Below are 19,516 nucleotides of genomic sequence, written 5' to 3'. Positions count from 1 at the left end.
GTGCAAGACAAAGAGAAGACAAGCTGTACGGCTAAAACCAGGAACAGTAAAAGAGGTCTAGGAGAGGTGGGAATGGTAAATAGCAGAATAAGCTGTTAACACAGCTCAACTGGAGCAGGAAATCAGTCTTACTGTGCTCCAGCAATTTCCAAAACGCATGTCTAAGTATTCAGTTCCCATAGATATCTCCTCATTTCAGAGGCAGCAGTTCCTCTGATACCCACAGATTACTTGAAGGGGATGTCACATTTAGCCCTATAATAGGACTGCATTGTAACAGCTGCACATCTTAAGCCTAAATTCAAGAAGACCTGACACCCCAAGTGTGTTGCTGTATAAACCCTTGGAAATCAAGGGATATTCTGGTCCCAGCTCTGCTTTTACAGGGTGGGTTCTGCCTTTGCAGGGTGGCACAAGTCTCAGGAAGCTTTCCAAAGCTCCAGATTAGCCAGGCACTGTGCCATGTTACCACCACCATCCCGCTGTTGTGGCACTTACAGTTTTTCCACATGGGACTGCACAATGAGTGACTAGTTCACAGCAGTGCCAGTTCATGGGTCTGCCCAGGTTCTCTGCACAAAGTAGATATATCCCCAACAGCTTCTGAAAAGGTGATGTGTTTTTTCTTTACAGCCTATGGTCAAGAAGCATCCTGAAGGGAGCAGTGTACTGTTCCTGTGAGGGAAACATCGCAGGCTGGCAGTGAGGAGACAAAACCCCAGAAGATCCACATGTTGTTCATCAAAGTAAGGCCTTTCAGCAGGGCACCAGGAAAACAGACTGTACGTGTTCAAGTGTTCAATTACCTAAATCCTGCCTTTACACCTGAGGAGAGTTAAGTGGCTACCTCCCTTTTCAAGCTGCCATCTATCGTACTTGCTTTAAAACAGCCTGTTCCTACCCATCCACACCTGGGGACAAATTTCCTCCATTTTATTTTGCCTCCATGTCTCTTACTGCAGGTCTCCCAACCCCAAGCCCTGCATGTAGATGGAATTGTCTTTAAAAACAGCCCAAAAAAGGGCAGCTGACAGGGGGCTGGGATTTTTACTTTATTACTTGTCTGCTTGCATACCCTCTCAGGGCCCCACTTAGAAGGAGAACGAGGACTTCTTTTATTAAATTAAACAGAGCCAGGGCTGTCACATGCCTCGGGACGCAACATTTCGCTCCCCCATGCCTGTGGGGCTCTGCTGGCCGCAGCCACCCGCCCAGGCCCCGCCGAGCAGGGAGGGCAGGGCGCAGGGCAGCACCTGCGCCAGGGGCCGGGCCGCCGCCGGCCGCCTCCGCCTCCCCGCCGCCGGAGGACGGCCCTGGCCGGGAGCCGGAGCTCGGCGCTGCCCTCAGGTGAGGGGCGGCAGGGGCCGGGGGCAGCGGGGAGAGGTGGCCGGGCTCGAGGCCGGGCCGCCCTCGGGGGAGGATCCCCGCTGCCCCGGGGTAGGAGCGGGTGGCGGCCGCCATTCGGAGTGCCCTCTGCCCCGAACGGGGGAGCGTAGCTTCCACCGGGGAGACAGCGGCTCTTTGTTTGTGCGCCGTGAAAATAAATAAATAAGGCGGCTGCTGTCTTTAATGGCACCCTAAGGAGACGGAAGGGGAGTCGTTAAGCGAGGCCTGAGGTCGATCAGTCAAAACCAAATCGACCGGGGCACTTTTAGAGCAACGCTGAAGGGCTGCGGTGATGGCAAATGGTCGCTTAGGTGCTTACGCTGTGTGCTGAGATCTCTTACAGCGAAAGCGCAAAGGCACTTTCAGGAAGCAACACCCCCGTAAATAGCTAGTAGAAAATTACAAAGGATATATCTTTGTGCAAAGTTAGTTTCAGCTTTGCTTGTAGCATGCTTTTCCAAAGGAGAGGCGATGTTCAATAACACGTCTGTTGACGCCGAGGTGTGCCTTCCTCTTTGAAAATTCCAGAATAAAGGTTGTCAGGGTGGGTGGTGGTAGCGTGCTCACATGGGTATTTGCTGTGTTTAATGCTGTATTGGCTTTAAAAACAAACAAACAAAAAGCACAGTAACAAAGTCGAGATCCATGTTCTTTGCGGACACCGTGCCTTGTCCTTGCAGCAGAGACAAGAGGGTAAGAGCAAACCTAATCAACTCAGGGCAAAAACTGTTGAATATTGAAAAAATATGACTACTTGATCGATAGGGAAATGTAGAGAAGAACATCCTTCTTTACTGAACTTAATTTACGTGTAGTTTAAAGGATTTTACTTCCTTTACTTCTTAAGGAAGTCTCTACCAAGTCTCGAATCAGCATGACATGGATGTGTTCTGTAAGCGCTGGTCAATGAATAACTTTGAGTAGAGCTATAAAATGAAACAGTCTTATTTTTCTGGTGCAGGAAGTTATTTCAGAAAGAAAAAATACATGTAAGACAAGATGCCTCATGATGGGAGACGATACCAAGATAAGCAGCGCAGGCACCATGAGGATCATGGATCTGATAGATATGAGGAAGACAGAAGAACAAGAAAGCAATACCCATACAATGGAAGGTAGGTTTTACCACCTTAAAGGAACATATCACAGCAGGTCTACAATGCCTGCCCTCTTTTTTGCTTTTAAATACATTCATATTAGGGTAGTAAACAAAGCATTTTCTCAGCCTTGAAATCATGAAGCCTGAGCATGCTGCTTTAAGAATCAGGAAACTATTTTACACTGAAATTTTAAGCAATTTTTAATTTTTTATTGAGCTCCAGGGTAACAGTAGGCTAAGAGGAGGCAGAAAGAGAGGCTGTGTGACACAAGCAGAGCTGTGGCTTTCGTAGGGTTATCTGGATAAAGCTGGGTCACAAGCAGTTGAAGTGTGGCCGTGGGTCTTTGTACAGGTGGTTAAGAAGTTGGTCAGCAGGCAAGAGCAAGTCAAGGCTTGCTAAATACACATTGTTTAAGCCAGAATATCACTTGACTGAGACCAGCACAGGCACTTAACCGAATTCTTAGGTTGGTCTAGCTCAGCTACGAACAAGTTCTAATCCAAAACAAGATTGATTTAAGTAGTTGCAATCAATAAATGGGTACTTATTTAAGTGCCTCAGGCGGTTCGTGGCACTTAATAGTGGGTCAGCCAACTATCAGTACAATAAACAAACTAATAGAAGGGTTGGAGTGGCAAATAAACTCTCAGGATATTGTACTCTTCCTTTCAGCCTGGCTAGCCTACAGCATATTAGAACTGAGCTTAGACTGTTTTTCTTTGAGGGTATGCCAGTGGTTGCTTTGTTGGAGAGAGATCTGCAGCTGTAAACACCAGTGGCAAATCAGCCAGGGCAGTAAGGTGTTCCTCACATCTGCTTAGCCTCTGGGGGCCTATTTGTAAGGTAAGGCAATTTAAGAAAAAAGGCAAGGAGGGGGGAGGAGATAAATGTAATAAAGATTCTTGAAAAGTTCTAATGCTGAAGTCCTCCCCAACAATACACATTAACAAAAAAAACAGGATGAGAATAAAAGCAGTAGTGAAATGCACTGTGTGGTCTAGAAAGAGTACTTTCAGTTAAATATATAAAAAAATTGGATGATAATCCTGTTGTATTATGAAAACCAGCTAACGTGCTATGAAAATTTTGAGAGAAATGGGAACAAAAATCAGCCTAAGAGTCATCCTCAGAGGCTGTATGATTGTCCTTAGTAAAAGCAAAGATCAGGAGGGAATATAGTTAAATTATCTTGAACATGTTAGAAGGAGAGCAGCATTTGCTGGGAATATATTAATTAACCCCACTGTAAAAATGTGTCGGGGGTGTCACATACAGCATCACTGAAGCAACTTCTCTGGACTTCTTGTTTTTGCCATTACAAATAAATTACTGGAGGCAGACTGAAAATTGGTGGAAGGACCAGAAAGGCCAACAGACCTTCACTGTATACAGCATGGATTAGAGAAGGGGAAGCTGCAGATAGAGATCTGTAACAGCCACGGAGATCATTCTTAGAGTCAAGCCAAGACTCCAGGCACCAGTCTTCACTGCAACTAATCAAAAAACTTTCATTCATCGTTTTGATGGAGTTTGGTGTAACCTAACAGCATTTCTCCTGTGTACCTCTCAAGAACAACTGATTTTGAAAGGAAGTTACAGTACTTTGGTGAAATCTTAGGTTAATTGACCAAAAGACCTCCAGATACCATAACTAAAGAGATGGGAAGAGTTTTGTAGGAGTTGTAATTTGGGTGTGTAACGCACTCCCATACGAGCAAAGACTTTCTAGCGACAGTATTTCTCTTTCACAGTACATTTCTGTCTGAAACTCCTATAGCATGCTTCCTCTCATTGCCGAGAAGAAAGAGTTGCATTACGCTGAACTGGAAAGTCCTGGAGAGCAACAGGAGCAAAGGTGGCCAGAAGAGGCCCATTATGAGGAAAAAAAAAACATCTAGAAGAATTTTTTTTTTCCAATTGTACTCAGTTACTGAACATTAGGGGAGTTGTTTTTTTTATTTTTATTTTTTGTTTTGTTTTTTGGCATGTAGCAAGATACAATAGAGAGAAGCAGCTGCATCAGAAGTACCAAAGGGATTGCTTTCAAGTTAACTGGAAGTTTTATAAATCACACAGCTTATTTAATTTATGTGACACAGCTGCGCAGGATGCTTTGGTAGTTGCACAAGACACAGGACAAAGGTCAGAAAAATCAGGATTGTTTCAGCCAAATAGAGCTGTTGGCAACTACACACGGAGATGTTAGCATTGGTCTTGTTACTGAAGGTCTTAATTAAAATGTAAGATTACAAAGAACATGATTTAATGTGGATGAATGTGATAATATTTTTGTAAGTTGAATCTGGAATTGGATGAAGATAAACCCAAGTGCTGTGATACTAGGAAACAAAACTACAGTTGTAAATACTGATATGTGGGTAAGAAATTCAAGATAGTAATTGAATAGGAAGACATAAAACAATAATGTGGAATGAGACTTAAAATACCCTTTAATAACAACATCATCCAGCTGTACCTTGAAAAAGGCAAGTTCCAATTCTCCTTCAAATGAGGGAGAACATTTAGATTAGAGCAAGCATTTACAAAGTGATTTACAGCCACTGTTTCTTTTAACCCGAGTGTTAACTCAGTTTTAAAAGAGCAAATTGCACTGTTCACACAGAATAATCTAAATCCCACCAACCTTATACATCATCAGTCTTGATTTGTGGAGCTGTACGTCATTGCAGCAAACCAGACAATTCCAATTTGAAGTATACAAATGGAAGATTCAAAGCAGAGATCCATGAAATTCATTTATTTTGGCTGATTTTAGATTCTTCTTCACCTGTCATTAGAGAGTTCAGGAAAGAGAGAAAGACATACAGGCTAATGTTTTTCCCCAGTTTTAACATCTTCAACTGCTTTTTTAATTTGAAAATAATTGTAAGTTTTATTCTCAGGACTAGCTAAAAATGTTTGTTTTTCATGGAAAAAAATCTGTTACTTCATTTTTAAGGAGACAAGAACTCTCCCCTCACACTCTTCTTGCTGCCTTTTGCGAGTAACTGAACCAAGCGCAGCCTGTGAGTACACAGCTTTCCAAAATAACAATGAATGATCAAGTGCAAATATGCTTGTGAACATGGATTTATGCAAGTTTTGCATGGATTTATGCGAGTTTTTATGCAATATTTGCTTCCAAAACACACAAGCAAAAAAGATCAGAGACTTATGAAACGAGTCAGCTGGTTCCACTAAAAGGAGCTTCTTCCAGCTTTTAATGTTTTCACATTCACAAGAAAGCATGATTTAATTACTATACATTACCTGTTTACTCCATTGTAGGTCAGCAAGAGATATCCGAGGTGGCCAGCACTCAAGGGCTTCTTCCGCTGTTTGCTCAGACTCATACTCTAAAACTTCAGGAGCATCACGGGAATATTTTGGCCCGCCGCCTCAGTATTATCCTCCCAAGGAAACCTTCTCAATGAAGTGTTCAAAGGTATGCACAACAAGAGGTACGTGAGGTTCTTACTACCTGCCATCTACTCCTCTCTCCTTCCTAGGGCTGGTCTTGGTTTTGATTTCTGTGTTCAGAAGCCCAACAATGTAAATCTGAGGGGAATATCTAAAATTCTAAGTTAAAATGAATGAATGACATAACTGCAGGTTAGTAACTAGTTTTAGGTATTGAAAAGCAAGATTTACAGAGATATTTAGATACCTGAAGATGCATATACAGAGCTTGCATCCAGAGCACCAGTGTGGGTCACGTGCATAATTGCCAGTTTGTGCAGCAAGAGTTAAGCTTTGGGATTTAGGAATGAAATAAATACTTGCATCCGTAGGCAATTTAAATATGACTAATGCAACATCAAAGCCTCAGGATTCTGACACATTCTTCTCAGACTTTTTATCAACTCTGGATATAATCCAGTCATCGCTGATGCATCTTTATAAAGTAACGTAGCATGACACAAAACTATTGTTGGATTCGTGTCCATAGAAAACAGCTCTTGAGAAATACAATTTTTTTTTCATACCTAGAAAGTGGCTACAACAAACAGAGAAGCAATCATGAATGTGGGAGGAAATCAGCCTTAACTCTTAAGTTAAACTCATTCCCGTAAACTGAAAAAAAAGTAGCAGCTAAAATGCCTACTGCTCCTTTAAAATTTTCTCTCTTCAGGACAGAGAGCATTCTCGCTGTTTTTAAAAAAGGCCCACTGCAGTCTAAGTTAAAACATGCAGTTAGGTGCAAGGTCTTTGGCAGAGTATATAAAAAGCCTTGCAGTGTTCTCCACTAAAGAGACAAATGAAGAGTTTAGTTGTTGCAAGGAAATGAAAACACATAACACAATATTATTTCTTTGCTCCATGAAGGGAAGTTAAATAACACACTTGATTTGCTCTTGATATTTCTCTCTGTGTGAACAATTTTAAGAGTGAGCTGAGCTATTTTCTCTTAAAAATATGTTGTAATTGTTTATTTGTATGCACTTTGGGTTTTTTCAAGGAATTTTAACTCCAACAGTTAGCAGAGCGTATTTACTGACACAGACCCGTAATTATTTTATTCCTGATAAGATTGTATTGGCAGTTCTTCCTGCAACAGTGCTGGATTGTTTTAACTCGTCTGAAAAACCTTAGAAGACTCCATGTGTTATTTTTTCCACAGGTTTAGAAAAATGAAGTGCCACGTTATTTTTAGTTTCCAGTTTCACTGATTGTTTAGACTTATGGGTAGCTTAATGTGACTTGCGCTTTTTCCCCCCATTTGCTTCTCATTATTTCAGCGCATTAAACGTCATTAACATTTTCAAAATATCCTAGATTTGCATGCATCAGTTGACGACGATGATTTCACTCCCACCCTCCCCCAGGTATTGCTCAGTATTTCCCCAAAAATATAGTGCCTGAGCTTGCAGTGGAAGAGGGAAAAGAGATCATATAGAAAATAAACCACTTTGTTAATGGTTTTATTTCAATAAATGAAAAGAAATTTGAGGTTGATAAGATCATGAGAATTTTACCACCCCACTTAATTTTTGAAAGTACCAAGATTTAGCCGAATTCCCTAGAACTGTTTTGCAGAATTCTGTATTTCCTTCAGTCAGATAGCAAACATTATAAATGAAAAACTACATGAACTGTTGAATAGAGTCAGTACATGTGAGGTACAGCTTCTTACAGCATTGAAAGTTCCTCGAAATGCTTCTTTAAATATCTTTCTTTTGCCAGTGTTTTTTATCAGCACACTGATAAAATCCCCCTTCCCGATCGCCGTAATTCCAAAATAAATTAGTAGTATCAAGTGAGGCTGAGAAATCAAGTGATCTAGCACAGTCTTTTCTAAGGAAATGTGAAGTCTCTGAGCACGCATCACTCTTCTTTCACTAAATCTATTTTTTCTTTTTGCCCAGCAACTATACTTAAGTTTTCAGTGCGTGTTGATGAGTTTGTCATACCAGAGAGGAATTCTAAACAACCAGGGCTCTGTGAAGTATTTGCTTCACCTAAGTGCTGCCCTCTTTATCCATGCTCTTCACCCGCAATATCCCAAAAAGCTAAAGTCAAGTTTCCTAAACAGACTGTTACTTTTGCAGGGATCCTTCTAACACCTCAGCTGCAAGCAGCAGCACAAAAAAATACATTGTTCTCCTATCTTTTATTATTCTCTCCTTCTGTCCCTAATCCCTCCCCCCCGCTTTTTTTTTTCCCTTTAACTGCATTATGAAAATAAACCCAACATGAATATAATAGGAGGAACAACTGCCAACTGATACTAAACTCTTGCACGATTAGGAACATTTGATACTATCTAAGAAACTTCATACCATTCTGCTCCTTTTTTAATCCTTTCATCCTGAAAACAGAAGGAAAAGATCTGTTAAAAAATTCTGTGAGCAAGACCTCTTCAAAGCTGTTCAGGTCGATACCACGTGGGTAGCAGTACTGGATTGTATAAGGAAGTCATCTACTTACACATCCTCTCAAGCAATATACTAGAGTGCAAATTTAGGAGAAATGTAGGGATTTGGACCAGTAGAGAGTGAGTTGTTCTCTGGAATAGGTACCATTTTGTGAACTGAATAACTGTTTTCACTTCAGTTGTGTTTAATACTTTTTAGGGTCTCCAACTGTTTCATTCTGTGGATCCACTCCCATTGCACTGCTAATACAGGCATAGCTAGTGACAGGCAGCACAGAACAAAGATTTCTCCCTTAACTCCATCTGCTTGAAAGCCAGTCATTTCCTCTTTATTTTCTTTTAACAACTACTAATCCGTGAGAGGATCTTCCCTTTTATCTCACAGGAGCTTGTGTCCTTTAAGAGCTGTTAGCCAGAAGCTTCATCATAAACTTTTTTGAAAAATAAGATGTACTACCACTTGGATTGCCTCTCTTCATATATCTGCTGATTCTTTCAAACACCTGCGCCTCTACAGAACTTCTGACTTTTCTTTGCTATGCTAGCTTTATGTCTAGTTACTGTGTGCTTTTTTTCATAGGGTAAGTCACACTTTTGGATCTGCAGAGTGTAGGTTCAGAAGACAATAGACACACAGAAGTTTGCCACCTTCTGTTTCTGTAGTACACACCAGCTTATAGAATGGTGTCAAGCTATCTAGGTATTCTTTATAATTATACAAGAATTGGAAATAAACTTCTGATAAAGACGAACCTATCATCAGCTAAGGAACTAATGCTTGGAATAACCATTTTCTGCAGCTACGACAACACGTTGAAAATTACAGAGTTTTTGGCCTGGGGATACTTAGAGCTGAAGTTATTTTAGACAATCACATTGAACTTGCTTTCTCGGTTGGTATGGATAAGATTTCTATAGTTCTATGAAAATTAAGTTAGCAATCATATTTGCTTTGCTTAGAAGGAACAAGAGAAGTTGTTCAAGGCTGGCTGCCGTGGTTGTTCCTTCACCTTAGAGAGAGCAAAATCTGAGCCAAAACCAAGAGCGAATTGCTGATCTTAAATTGGTCACAGATATTTGGTCACTTGACCTCAAAAACTTTTTGTTATAACTTCATTATGTATACTGGTGTGAAAGAGGTGGAGCAATGCAATTGCAGGATAATGTTTTCTTTAGTTTTGCTTAAATGGTGAAGGTAAACAAAGTTTCTACCATCATCTTTGGTCAGTATCTGGCTCAGGAAATGCCTGCATTTTTGCCTTGAATAGAATTGTACCATGCTAGTCATAACTTGAGTGCTAACTTTATTTTTTTTTTTTAGTACTTCGACCCATGTGGCATTTAAGGGAGACAGCACTTAAAAAGGATAGAAAAAAGTTTGTGATGGAACAGATATAATTGAGTCCCTGTTCTTTTCTGCCATGATTACAGCTTAAAGAGGCGCCATGAACACTATCAGATTTCTTAAGCATATTGTAGGCGCTTCCAAACATTGATGTCTTTAGCTTAGATTCTAACATTCACAATTGTTATAGCCTTCAGACCAATTTCCTCTCAGAAGAAGACAGTATTATGATTTGTAACAACAAAAAAAGTCTATGACTTCAAACATAGCCAGGAGGAAATATCAAACTAAATTTATTTGGAGGAGGAAATAGAATTAGGGAATAACAATGACTTTCTCCAAGTTATACTCAAGCATTAACAAGCCAGCATTAATTCAAATGTAAACATCTATAAGCTTTTGTTTTCGCAAAGCACAGTCTAAGTTTTTCCTGTAGCTGCACATGCTGGCAAATACTCATAGAGTGGAAAAAATAACAAGGTGAAAAGTCACCCTAAGCAGAAGGATCATGCTAGTAGACGCTCGGTTAATTTCAACATGTTTCTGTTACAAGAACAGAGTACTAAGTTCCCCTGTAGTCTCACTTGTAATTAGGTAGCATGCCCCTTCTATCTCTTACAAAGTATATTTAAATACAGTGTGAAAAACAGCTGAAATTTGCCATCAAGTTTTTTGATCCTGGAATTGTAAAGACAGAGGGCATTAATAGTGTGAATTGGATAGAGCTAAGCAAATGAAGATAGTCCAGATGATTGGAAATGCTTAATTAATATTGCACATTAACAAGATACAGCGCACAGCAGAGCTGCAGGTAACCTTCCTGTTCTGAAGAGTATTTCATTTGGAGGTAAGCTTGGTTTTGCCACAAAATACAAATAGCCACGAGCAATTAACTCTATAAATCCGTGAAGGGGAGCTACAATCGTTGCAGATAACCTATCCTACCTTTAACAAACTGTTGCCCTGTCATGATATGCGACTTCCCTCTGCCCACGTTTTTATATCAATTGTTTTCACCCACCTTTTGGGATTGTGCTAACAGGTACATTATTGTTTTTAGAGAGGGAAAAACTACAGCTGAGAAGATTGACCTGAGGTAGCAGGGAAGGAAAGCAGGCAAAGTTGATGTTAGCTGTTAAGCATATGTTAGACTCTGGTCCATGGTTCCCTACTGGGAAATCTTAGTTAAGTCTGCGCTCTACCAGTGTAAAATAAGAGTGGTACCATCTTTCTTGCAAGGCCACTGGGTTTGTCTGCCTTTCATCTGACCCAAATTCTAGCAACCAAGAAAAACTGTTGTCTTCAAAAAGTGGCTCTCCAAGCTGATTCATACAGCAGAGTGACTATATTGAACGTAGCTGTATTTCTTTAGCAAGGGATCATAGCTCACTTAAAGGAGAAAAATACACCCAGCCAGGAATGCTGCTCACCAGGTACGACAACCCACAAGTTGTCAAGTGAATGAGAAGCTCCGGTTCACAGGCTCCTCCAACCTGCCCTACCTTCAGCCAGGCTATGGTTACTTAAAGACCGATAACACCCCAATCTTTATACCTTCTAAAGGCGGCTCAGTTTCAGTTTAAATGAAAGGAGTGGCTACAGAAAGTTGGCATAAGAAACGAGCATTTCATTGTTTTCTGGACTTAAAAAAAAAAAAAAAAAAGCATAAAACCCCTGCAAGTTAGTTTTGATACCAAGATATTTGTTTACTACCTGACCAAACGACGGGTACGTTAGGAAGAAAAAATGCCATTTCCTGAAATGCAGAACATGAGGTGATCATGCGGAGACCTACCAGGGACACAAATACATCGAAGGCTTTTTACAGCTATTGTATTTAAATCAGTATTACTAAGTTCTGCAGTTCAATGCAAGACCTTCTGCTTCCCACCTTTTCCAAAACTGTAGAAGGTGACTCATGCTGGGTTAACAGGAGAGAAATTAAAATCATGCTTACAAGTGATGCTTTGAGGAACTGCTGCGACAAAAGCTGTTGTTCCCAGACAGGGAAAAAACACTGAAACTGTGCCTCAGTTGCAAGTAAATCAGTGTCATACAGCGGTGGGAAACTCTCTGGAGACAGAGGCTGTTGAAGTAGTTCTGCAAATCAAGTCTATGCTTTTCTGTGAAAATTGGGTAGAGCAGGTGGGACAATAGTTTTTCAAGGGAAGATGATACACATGGAAAAACAGGGCAGTACATTTGAATTTGAGCATTAATTATGAATATAAGGCTTGTGTGAATCATTAAAACCAAGGCTGATCATCCTTTGAGATTTCCTAGCAGAGCGATCTTCTTTAGTAAAGAGGGACAACTCATTAAAAGACAGTAGTAGTGCTTCTTTCTAGAGCACACGAATAATTTAATTTTCCCTGTTTGTAACTATCGTGTTCTGAGTTTTTTTTTTTTTTTTTTTAATCCTCTGAATGTTACTCTATTAGGGAGATTTTAGCATAACTCAGTGAAAGTTAAATCCCACCACTGACTAAAGAACATGGAGACCTACACAAAGAGTGGTGGTGTGGGGGCTTGGGGAAGGTTTGCTTGTTTCTGGCAAAGCTGTGTATTGCCCTGAACTTGCATTAACGAAGTTGGTCTACTTCTCGTTACTCATTTCAGTAAGAGTAAGATCATGCTTCATGCTGGTCTACATGAGGGAAATAACACCATTAGCAAGATACTTTAATACTTTGCATCCAGATTTAACATTTTTAATCTGTTGCGACTGTTGTCTCCTTTTCATTTCCCTTTTTTAGGTCTCCTCCTCCATTGTTTTGTTTCCTCCTCTCTTCTGTCGCGTTTTTGGGGAACAAAATTCCTTTTCCTTTGACATTTTCTCCCCTTCCCACCCATTGTATTTCTCCTGCCACCAACTCAGTTTAGCCCAGAGGTGACCAAAGCTGCACATTGAGCTGTGTCCTTACTCTCTGTGGAATGCAAAACCTGCACTGTCGAGAGAAGTTCAGCATACGAAATCCTTTTCAGGACTGTCTCCAGCTTTTGTAAGTTGCTATATATGGTCAAAATACTTGTCTGCTCCTTTGGAGGGGGAAAAAAAATAAAAAACATTACCTCTGAGAAGCAGAAAGCTACCCAAACTGGAAAACAAGACAACTTTTACTGAGAAAGGCTGGGAGAATTATTTTTACTGCGTGTATTGTAGCCGTTAACTCCTGTCTTCCCTTCTCCTTGAGCGACCCCTAATGGGATGTGACACAGGCACCGCTTACCTGTGCGGGTTCGCGTGCGGTTTTTCCTTGTGCTGCCTGCTGTGTCACATGCACCGTGGCACTAGGGTCGAGGTTTTCTCAGAGGGACAGACAGACACCCCTGGGACCTCCGATCCCAATTGCACACGGCCTGCGAGGGGAGCAGAGGGAGAGAGCGAGCCAGAAGCCATGTAGAGAAAGACGAACATAAAGTATCTTAGAGTTGTTAAATCAACAGGAAGGAATGGTACCAAAAGAGTCAGGAGGAAGAGCCCACGTGCAGTCAACAGAAGGAAAAAAGTGACTGCTGTGCCAAGGCGCAGTGGAGAGAGACGCTCTGAAGGCCTCGTCTGTTAGTCAGGCCCTCACGGGGTCAGGGTGAGTTCAAGAGGAACAGCCAGATCTGACTGTCCTACAGATGGCCTTTTGTCAGCTGTGGAAACGTAGGAACAAACGCGAATTGACCGTGTTACTTTGTGGACGCATGTACATACCCATGCTGATCGTGATGCCTGCATGTTGGGGTCATCCTGCCACAGTGCCTGGGTGAAAAAGACTTGACAGCTTCCAACGTGCGAGACTTGAACACACCTTGGGTCTACTGAGTACCACACAGTCACACGCAGTGTTGTTTTGTGAGACAACGCATGCAGATTTAACATCTCGCCTCACCTGAAAAGGAGAGTTTCTGATCCTTCTCTGGTCCTGGCTGTGTTATTTCCCCTGCTAAACTCGCGCCAAGCACAATTGCTCATCAGATACTCCATGAGTCACTTCAAGTTGCTAAAGTTGCAGGAAAAAACAGCAGCACACAAGAGAAGAGTTGAATCGTTTCCTGCTCTTTTAATTTATTAAAACAGCTCTTGGAAGGGCTTAATACTAGGCCAGAGTTATTGGGCCAGGGAAGAACATGATGACTGCCCAACCAAGGGTAGGACCTGTTAGAGTAAGGTCAGCTGCCTATGGCTCTGCAACCCTTCCAGTCTGCCTGCTTGCTTTGCTGCATGTTTGAGCCCACCATTTTATATAAAACAAAGCTACTGATCAGTGCATTGATGCCATGGCAATGGCAAAGCATGCAGTTCTCATAGAAGGGAGAGAAAAACGGTGAATAATAGATACATGATATAAATTGAAAGATTGTATTTTGTGGAAGACACCATGTTTGTTACAGCAGGTAGCTTACACAGCAGACAAAGTTTACAAGTGCAATAAATTGAAGGTATCACCCATTGCAGATTTGGATTTTATAGAATGAGTGAAGCAATTCTCTGGAAAGCTCCTGGCAGCATCCATGACCTTCTGGATTGCATCAGTTCTTCCTACCTTTAGCGTTGAAAAGCAGTGCAGAAAAGTGTGGGAAGGGAAGTGGAAATCGAGGAACCAAGAACTCAGTCTCATTACTTGCTCAGGATGGAGAGAGCTCATTCCCAAAGCCAGCTATTTCCTTTGCTAATTCTGATATAAATCAGTAACATTTTAGGTTGATCCCAAGATTTTGACCTTGAGAAAGGAAGAGGGGGAAAAAAATACAAGCCAGTGGCATTCTGAGATTCTATGAATCTATGAGTCTGTGATTTTCAGGCCTCCTGTCATTTTATGCTCAAGTCCTGCAACACATTTGTCGTTGCATGGGATTAGGGAATACTTGCAGAGATCAACAGCTGCCACTTTGGAAAAATTTTTGGCAACGTGGTTTCTGCAGCTATAACTAAGATGACTTAGCTAACCAGCCTGTGAAAGTAAGAATGACAATGGAGACTCAGGTCAAGTGTGGATGTGAACTTGGTCCTTTTTGCCTGTAGTATAACGCTTTACATAGATCACTGCTACAATGCGTTAATTGGCATACCTTGACAGACTTAATACTCAAAATTTCACTGTCCTTTTACTCCTTATTTCTCAAGTCTGTCTATCCTGTTTATACTAGTATAGTGGATCCCAATCTACTATACCATCATATACTATACTATATACTATATATACTATACTATCAGCTTTTAACTGTAACAGATAACAGGTGAAGGTTGTATGAAGTTTTTAGGGTGCCTGGGTCAAGATTTGAAAATACTGTAGGGCTTAACATTTCCTTCAAAATCCCAAAGATTGTACAAGGCCTTAGGAATATCTTGTCTATTGTTTTCACAAACCCTGCTGGCTGTCATCAGAGACCTTACACTCACAGCTTTGATCTACATAGTGTTCATCATTTTATGATTTTCTATAATACCAGAGATTCTGTTACTGTTTTTTTTTTTTGTTTGTTTGTTTTAAAGTTGATCCAGATATTGCAAATAACCGATGGAGTAACTGCTAATGAACCTCTCTCCATTGCTTAGTCACTCCAATCAATTCTACAGCAGGCGTGTGTGAAAACACTACAGGTACATATAAAACCTGTCCAACCTGAATGCCATGTCAAAAGAAATTTTCCAAGCATGCCATTAAAGCATCTACAACTACTGCAGTTAAAAATACAGTAGCCCACGCTGATTATATTTCTCCTCTCATCACATCATGCCAGTCCTACAGTAGTACCAGCAGTCAGCTCAGTAAAGTCAAGGCTTTGTGTGAATACATAGGAAATTTTCGAACAAAGCCATTGAGGATTGGGGTCAGTTGTTTTCATACTGTTACAGACGTGGAGCAGCAGGTGCAACAGAAAATTGCCTTTTCCAAAGCTCAGCAAGGTGATGTATAGGAAAAGTTGATACTTAACAGGTCAGAGTGCTTCACTGGTCAGAGAAGTTCTGAGGACAGAGGTAGGAGACGTCTGGCTGTTCATGAATTCCCATCTTTCAATTTTCCATACGTACTTAAAACTTAGCTTTCCCTTCGTCAGGCAGTCTCTCCTCCCTGTAAACTCTTCAGAACTGCTTCCCGATAGAGCATCTGTGAAATCAGTTGTCAGCCCTTACAGTCACCTTCTGCAACTGACGCTGCTCAAGGACCATGAGGACCTAAGCCAAATCCCTGAATTTGGGAGGCATATAGTACAGATCAAGTGGGTAGACAAAAAAAAAATCTGATCCAGTTCCACTGAATGTCCTGTACTACTATTACTCTTTAAAAATATTTTGAACAGTCCTAGTTAAAGCAGTGACTCTGTACCCATTAAAAACTTCAAGTCTTTTTGCTTTCATTGTTTGAAATTGGTACAAGGAGGCCCAAATCCTGTCTCATTGACTGAGATTTAAATTTCTCTTTACATATAGCTTCACAAATATTTCCTTAGATGACAAAGCCTCGTGAACACGATTAGTAAACAGCATGATTATTGCCATGCTTCACAGAAATGGTTGTGTGAAAGAAGGGTCAAGGAAAAGGCAGGTTTTCACGCAGAAATGGGCATCATCTATGAAGAAAACATGCATAGAAGTGCATGCTTATTTCTTCCTCAACGATAACACTGTCTTCTCTGCCTGCTTTACCTATTTCTCCTTAGGATATGAAATGTGTGTACGCTTTATATGTATACACATGCACACACCCACAACCTGAAACATGCTGAGCCTCAGATACTCTGTTCCCAGGTATTACCACTGCTGTCACTGCTCCTGTGTGTGCTAAGCAGATGGTTCACAGGGCCGTGATGTGAACGGGCTCAGCACCTACCAACAGCTGTGTTAGCAGAAGTGAGGGGAGCAGTCTGGTGACAGGGGGAAAGCAAGCGCTCCTGAAGTAACCAAAGGCCCTTGTCAAACCTTGTCAGAAGCGCCTTCCAGTGAAAGCAAGCAGCAGCAGCAGGAGGGTATTTGTTGTCTCAGCCCTCTGTGGAGGGACTAAGAAGGGGCAGAACAGGACTATCCTGGAATATCCAGGAATATCCAATGATCCTTCATAGCGGCTGTTGCTGACTTTCTTCGGTTAGAAGCATCTGGCAACACAAGAGAGGATTTCTTTTCAAGCCCATACAGCCTTGACAGCAATTGAGCCGTTGCTCAAGAGGAGAATGCCATGCTGATCAACATTAGTAGCATAAAATGAACATCTGCATGCAAGCCAAGGATCCCACCCCTCTCTAAAGACAAATATAGGACCACTGTGTGAAGCATCTTACATTCTTGGTTGTCAGACTACAGTGGGATAAGACGACTCACTATTCAGTAATTAATTTCAGGACCAGAGGATCAAGACACGTGATACACTGGAGGTTTTCATTTCCCAAATAGGCAACTCTAGCTATGCTGCACTTCAGCAACAGTCATGTTTACTAATCTTAGCCTGACCCCTAGTGAGCTGTCACAGAATAATCAGATTTATCTAAGCCACGCTGCTCTTTCCTGACAGGCAACTAGTACAAACAGAAGCCATTTATCCACTTCTTTTTGCTTAAAAAAATCTTGATTACCTTTATCAGTAGTATAACATGAGAAGAGTCAGCTCAGAAATCATAAGGCTTTCTTCTGAAACTGGGCATGCGTAAGAGAACACAAAGTGATACCAAATTTCCACTACCTTACCCCGACATGTAAGGTATTTTTTGTCCCCATCCCCCACTTTTTCTGATCAATCAGGAACTGCTTCTTAATATTATGAAGAGATTTTGTGAAAGTGAAAGTTGTATCTGATTAGACAGTACGTTTAAATTAACAAACTTAGACACAAAATACGTAAGTTAAAGCAGTAAACATGTTTTTAAGGACCTAAATAACTATACAAATTTTAAGCCATTAGAAAATTCTAGGTTTTTTGTCAGCTTTCACCTCAGCATTTTGTTCATACTGGATATTTCTTGTTCCGTGTTTATGCCAAGTAGTTACAGGCCAAAATACAATCACCGTTCACTTTCCTTGGCAGTCACACAAGCACAGTAAAATTTTTATGGATTTTTCCCCTCCATCCCCATGGAGATCCATTTATCAAGCACACTGACAAATTAAAAAAAAAATAATAATTTGCCCAACTTCTGAAACGTACCCGTGAGAGCTCGCACTATTTTTTTTCGTTATTACTTTTAAAGAAATACCCTTCCGTTGTTGTAGCCAAGAGGACTATCTCCGTAAAAGTGCTGTTTATGGTTTTGGTGTACTTTTATCACCCGCAGTTTGCTCAAGACGTGATTTTGACATCTGTTCCCATCTTTCTGCTCCTTACAGGCATTCTGAAGTTCGTGGAAATCACAGTTAACCTCCTGGTTCTGATTTGCGTGGGCGCTGCCCAGGCCTCTGTTGCAGGCTTCACTTCCCTCAGCGGTTTGGGTCTCGGCTCCTTTAACCTGAACTCAGCCTACAGCCCCTTCGAGGGAACGGAGCTCCAGGAGGTGAGAGAGCTTGACATGCAGATCACCCAGATGAGAGCCCCGTGCGTCTATGGCGGGGTAGCCTTCAGCTTAACAGCAGCAGCACTTACGCTCGTCTTCCTTGTTGTGGGGGTGAAGCCCATCCACCGCCTCAAACTGGGGCTGCTCGCTGGCGAATGTGCCTTCAACCTCCTGGCTGGCACGGGCTACATCGCCGCAGTCGGCCTCTACTTGCATTTTGTCAGCCAGGTGAACTCCACGGAAACCTGCAAGAGGCGCGAGAGGCTGTACGCGCGCCGCGGCTATACCTCCATGAACTGCGTGGTCCAGGGTGGCGACGCAGCCGTCGGCCTCTTTGGCGTTGCTGCTGCCTGCTTGTACTTCGCTAGCTTTGTGGTCTGCATCCTTGCTATTCGAACTGTCCGGGCCTTCCGGAGCCACGCGGCCAAGGCTCAGTACAGCCCCAATAGCAGCATTAGAGACAGAAATATCAGCAATGACCACGCCGTCCACAGGACCCCTGAGAGCTCCCGCAACATCCAGGCTCTTGCCACGTTAGTCTGAAGTCAGCTCTGGGACTGTGCCAAAGAACAGGAGCTTCAGCAAGGGGCGGGCACTGGACTTTGCATGCCTAACAGGCAATGAGTCCAAAGTGCATTGTCCAACAAGGTACTGGAAGTATGTATCAAATCACCGAATGTAAAAATACTGTTATAACATGATGTAATAAAAGGGATGCTGAGAGGAAATTCTAACAGGGCTTTCTGCATCAGTCTCTCAAACAGACTCCTGCATTTAAAAGGTGTTCAATTCTAATGTTTTCCCCCTGTACAGAGCAAATCTAAGCAACAGTGGGCTGTCAGCAGGTTGCAATCACGGTGCTGCCAAGCTGGTGTTAACAACCACTTCCTTTCGTCTCCCTTGACCTAAGGAATTGAATACACAGCTAGCACAGACAGCCATCTCTGCAGAGAAGTCCTCGAACAGATCCTGTGCCTGTTGATGCATCCTACTGACTTAAGCCACAATACTCACAAAGCAGGGGACACTCAAGTGCCTTTCTGAATCTCAACCTGAGCTACGCTTGTGACCTGTTTCTCTTGGCATAATGAAGCATTTTATCTGTTAAGTCATGGGGGTCATCACATGGTGATCATGCGCTCCCTGTGGAACGTTGCTGAGGGGAACTAGCTGCAACTTCAAAACCAGCATCTGGGTCCTGCTCCAGGTCTCTGCTGTTTTGATCCGAGCAGAGCTCAGAACCTGAGAGGCAGCACATTTGTCAGCTATCAGCTTAATGAAGATACCACTTGCTTCTGTAACCGTCTCAAGAAGGTTTGGCTGGCTGACTACAGCTGA

At 41.9% G+C, this 19,516-nt stretch overlaps 1 protein-coding gene across 2 annotated transcripts; it reads left to right on the top strand.

Annotated features, from left to right (window-relative positions):
* The first annotated feature begins 1,209 nt into the window (after positions 1–1,209).
* On the top strand, positions 1,210–18,906 carry LOC121065252 (MARVEL domain-containing protein 3-like). 2 transcript variants are annotated; one of them, XM_040547961.1, is made up of 4 exons: positions 1,210–1,347; positions 2,348–2,501; positions 5,775–5,947; positions 18,015–18,906. In XM_040547961.1, exons 2-4 carry the CDS (start codon positions 2,386–2,388, stop codon positions 18,719–18,721), a joined length of 996 nt encoding a protein of 331 aa, XP_040403895.1. In that variant the 5' UTR covers positions 1,210–1,347; positions 2,348–2,385; the 3' UTR covers positions 18,722–18,906. The 2 variants fall into 2 exon arrangements, with proteins under 2 accessions (XP_040403895.1, XP_040403894.1); XM_040547960.1 differs by lacking the exon at positions 1,210–1,347 and adding an exon at positions 1,437–2,079.
* The last annotated feature ends 610 nt before the right edge of the window (positions 18,907–19,516 follow it).

This window comes from Cygnus olor, chromosome 2 (assembly GCF_009769625.2).
Source record: "Cygnus olor isolate bCygOlo1 chromosome 2, bCygOlo1.pri.v2, whole genome shotgun sequence".
Lineage (NCBI taxonomy): Eukaryota > Metazoa > Chordata > Aves > Anseriformes > Anatidae > Cygnus > Cygnus olor.
The sequence above is the reverse complement of the archived record's forward strand: the minus strand, read 5'-3'. Positions and strand labels throughout refer to the sequence as shown.